The 3,714-nt window shown below is 38.3% G+C and overlaps 1 protein-coding gene across 1 annotated transcript in view; it reads left to right on the top strand.

Annotated features, from left to right (window-relative positions):
* Positions 1–3,091, top strand: part of LOC121385083 — a 3,649-nt gene extending 558 nt beyond the window's left edge. The window contains exon 2 of the mRNA XM_041515619.1: positions 2,174–3,091. Within this exon, the coding sequence (XP_041371553.1) occupies positions 2,174–3,091 (918 nt within the window). The remainder of the gene's footprint in view (positions 1–2,173) is intronic.
* Positions 3,092–3,714: the final 623 nt, after the last annotated feature.

Below are 3,714 nucleotides of genomic sequence, written 5' to 3'. Positions count from 1 at the left end.
CAGGTCACAGCACACAGCAGGCACGACGGAAGGAAGTAAACATGGGGGCAGGCGACTGAGATGAGTGAGCAAAGTTTCTAGGGGGGTTCGGGGTATGCCCACCATAAAAGTTTGAAAACTAGATTCTTTAAAATGCAGTTTCCTGCATTCTTACAAGTAAAATTCATCTGTGACATTCCATGTCAAACCAAATACTTTTAGGACGCACCGTCTCAGATTTTAATTTGGTACGCTGATAGTAGTCGATGAGAAAACCTCTGTACCAAAAGTTTAGGCTTCTAACTCAATTAATTGTCGAGATACAGGCATTTGAACTTTGACCTCGTTGAGGGTACCACCAATTTTCAAAAGGCTCTAACTTATTTATTAATAGATAGAGAAAAAATTCAAATGGTTCATTAATGGTCTTCAGTAGACTAATATCATTTGTACACGAAACATTCGAAAAATCAAACCTTAGAAAGTTATAGTTCGACATGACCTTTGACCTTGACCCCAAAATATATCGTCACCAATGTTTTTTTAAAAACTTTACTGGATATATCTAGGATACTGTAGAAGATTGTTTCAAAATTTCAAGCTGGGTAACCCATAACATCCAGAGTTACAGTTCATTGTATGTGACAGGGGTGCAAGGTTTAACACTTTAGTTAGCCTGATGGACAAATTATTACTGTAATATAATTATGCAAATGCAGTACCAAAAAAAGGGGGACTGAAATTGATTCCTGCACAACTTTTCACGTGGCAGAACATAAAATATATTTGATGTGTCAAAATAAACATCACTTGTCAATATCAAATCTGCTCAGCTTAACACCATTTAAAGAAGTTCTTTCTAGGATCAACATTCCCTCTATATTAATTAGAGAAGAGTCAGTTAACAAAAAAAACACCCAAACAATAATAAAAACCAAAAAAAACAAAAAAACCCAACATAAACACAAACCAGAATTTACATGGAATTTATTTATTTATTTATTTAATTTAAGAAATACTTTTTAAAGTCAGTAGAGTATACAATCGTGTATAATAATTCTCAATTATTTTAACAATGATCTGTTTTTGAAAATGATGTTTAATCTCTGCCTTAAGATTTACTACCAATAATAGGTTTGCTCCGTCGTGCCTGAGGGGCGGGACGTAACCCAGTGGTAAAGCGCTCGCTTGATGCGCGGTTGGTCTGGGATCGATCACCGTCGGTGGGCCCATTGGGCTATTTTTCTCAAAGGCCGTGGTATGTACTACCCTGCCTGTGAGATGGTGCATATGAAAGATCCCTTGCTGCTAATCGAAAAGAGTAGCCCATGAAGTGGCGAAAGCGGGTTTCCTTTCTCCATATCTGTGTGGTCCATAACCATATGTCTGACGCCATATAACCGTAATTAAATGTGTTGAGTGTGTCGTTAAATAAAACATTTCCTTCTTTCTTTCCGCTGTGCCTGCACAGATAAGAAAGTTGTTGGACATCCATGACAATACATACACACATACATACTGTCGAACCTGTAAGCTATTTGAAATTTAAATATACTTAATTTTGATATTTATACACTGTACAGCTCAAAATTAAATTTGGAACTTTTTATTGGTGTTGATCATCAATTAATTCATTTACCATTATTTGACACCTAATACCTGACGTATTCCTTTGTGCTAAGGTGTCGTTCAACATTGATTGATTGATTGCTTGATTCATATTGTTGTGCTCATCTGAATAGACTCAAGTAGTTTTACGTGCACAGAGCAAGATGTCATAGCGCACGCCTGTCTTGGGCGTAGGTTGTAACCACTGCCAGCTCCTTCTTCCGAGACAGGATAACAAACATATAAACGCCACCGACGACATATTTATAGGAACAAGAGGAACAATTGGTTAACATTAATTAGAGACCTCTCTGTAAAAATAAATAAGGGGAGTGATTAATTATTCCCCAAACTTAGATCATAGGGAGCCATATTACCATATTGATTTTATTATTTTAAAAAAGAGTGAAAAAAAAGAGAAAAAAAAGTAATATGCTAAGAAGAGCGAAAAATCACTGCCATTGAACCATTCTTAAGAGGATTGGGGGGTTGGGGGGGGGGGGCGAGAGTGATTGCTCTCCTTAATTAGCAAGGTCTGTTATTGTTACTTTTTATTGTTTGGTACATTATCATTTTTCTTTTTCAGTGTTTGCTAGAAAAGAGGTGGAACAAACAGGAATGTCACCCTGACCCTGACCCTGTCCCTGACCCTGAACCTGTCCCTGACCCTGAACCTGAAAGGCCACGACGGAGATCGGTAACATTTAGTGAATACCTTCCAACTAGAAGGTCAGTTATGGAGTCAGTTATGGAGTCCGAGGGAAGATACAATGAGGGTAATGGAACTGACACTGAATCAGAAGATTCACTAAATAAATATTATGTACGAGACGATGGTGATCATCTTATGGAACAAGTGGAGACAGAGTCGGAGAGTTCCGAAGAAGAGGTTGAATCGGTTGAATCTAGTGAGGAAACTGAATCCAAAGAAAACGTGTCACAAAATTTTAAAGAAGAATCTGCAACTGAACTGCAAAATAGGCAACAGTATAAACACAGCCAAAAAGCCAAACAACAGACACTACACGTTTCTATGGAACAACCCAATATTGGACTGCCAGATAAGCAACAGTATAGTTGCCCACAAGAACCAAACATTGCACTGCCAGATAAGCAACAGTATAGTTATGCACAAGGACCTAATATTGGACTGCAATATAAGGAGGTATATAATTACAAGCAAGAGCCCAATATTAGACTATACGCTTGCAGCCAAGAATCTGATAGAAGTAGCCAAGATAAGGTGTTATACAATAATAGACAAAAAAACAATATTAGACTGAAAAATGCATATGCATATAAGACCTTGCAAAGGAACTACAAAGAGCCCTACATTGCGATCAATGGCAAGATATACAGGTGCTGGGAGGAAGTTGACACCGAGCCACAAGAGATGAAATTGTGTCGTTATGAAGAGATAAATGAAATTGCACCCAAATCTAAAGGCCGAAAATCTTTAAAGAAATTTAAATCATGCTTCATGAAACCTTGTGTGCTGGACTAAAGTTTAGACAGCAGACGTGTGTGCAGGGGGAGCATTTTGGGGATCCAACCCCATCCCTGCTCAAGCAATTTTGTTTAATACATTTTTCAGGGGAGCATGTTTCGGCCCCCTCCCCCTATTAGCTCGCCAGTCTACACGCCCCTGCTAAGATTCCTGCAGACACGCTTGAACCGGATCAGCCTAGTGTCAGCAGACCATAATTTTACAGCAAAAGGCAAACATTTTACAAGAATGGCTTCCAGTCGACATATAATAGGACTATATTGCAGGGAGTTTGATTCCCTCTGTAAAGTGACACTACCTCTCACATTTTGTGTAAAGAAATTTTAAAGATTTCTGTTTACTACGTGTTAACAACACTACCTCTCACACGTTTCACATAGAAAAACCTTCCAATGTTTTTGTGTTCACTGTGTTCACAATACGTCTGTGAAACACAACCTCTCGCATGGTTCACGTAGAGAAATCTTAAATGTTTTTGTACTCACTACCTGTTCACAACACGTCAGTGAGGCACTACCTCTCACACGCGTTGAGAAATCTTAATATTTTTTCTGTTCATATATGTGTTCACAACACATCGAGACACTACCTCTCACACGTTTCGCATAGAGAAATCTTTT

Source organism: Gigantopelta aegis, chromosome 11 (assembly GCF_016097555.1).
Source record: "Gigantopelta aegis isolate Gae_Host chromosome 11, Gae_host_genome, whole genome shotgun sequence".
NCBI lineage: Eukaryota > Metazoa > Mollusca > Gastropoda > Neomphalida > Peltospiridae > Gigantopelta > Gigantopelta aegis.
Note: the sequence above shows the minus strand (reverse complement) of the source record. Positions and strands in the feature narration are given on the sequence as shown.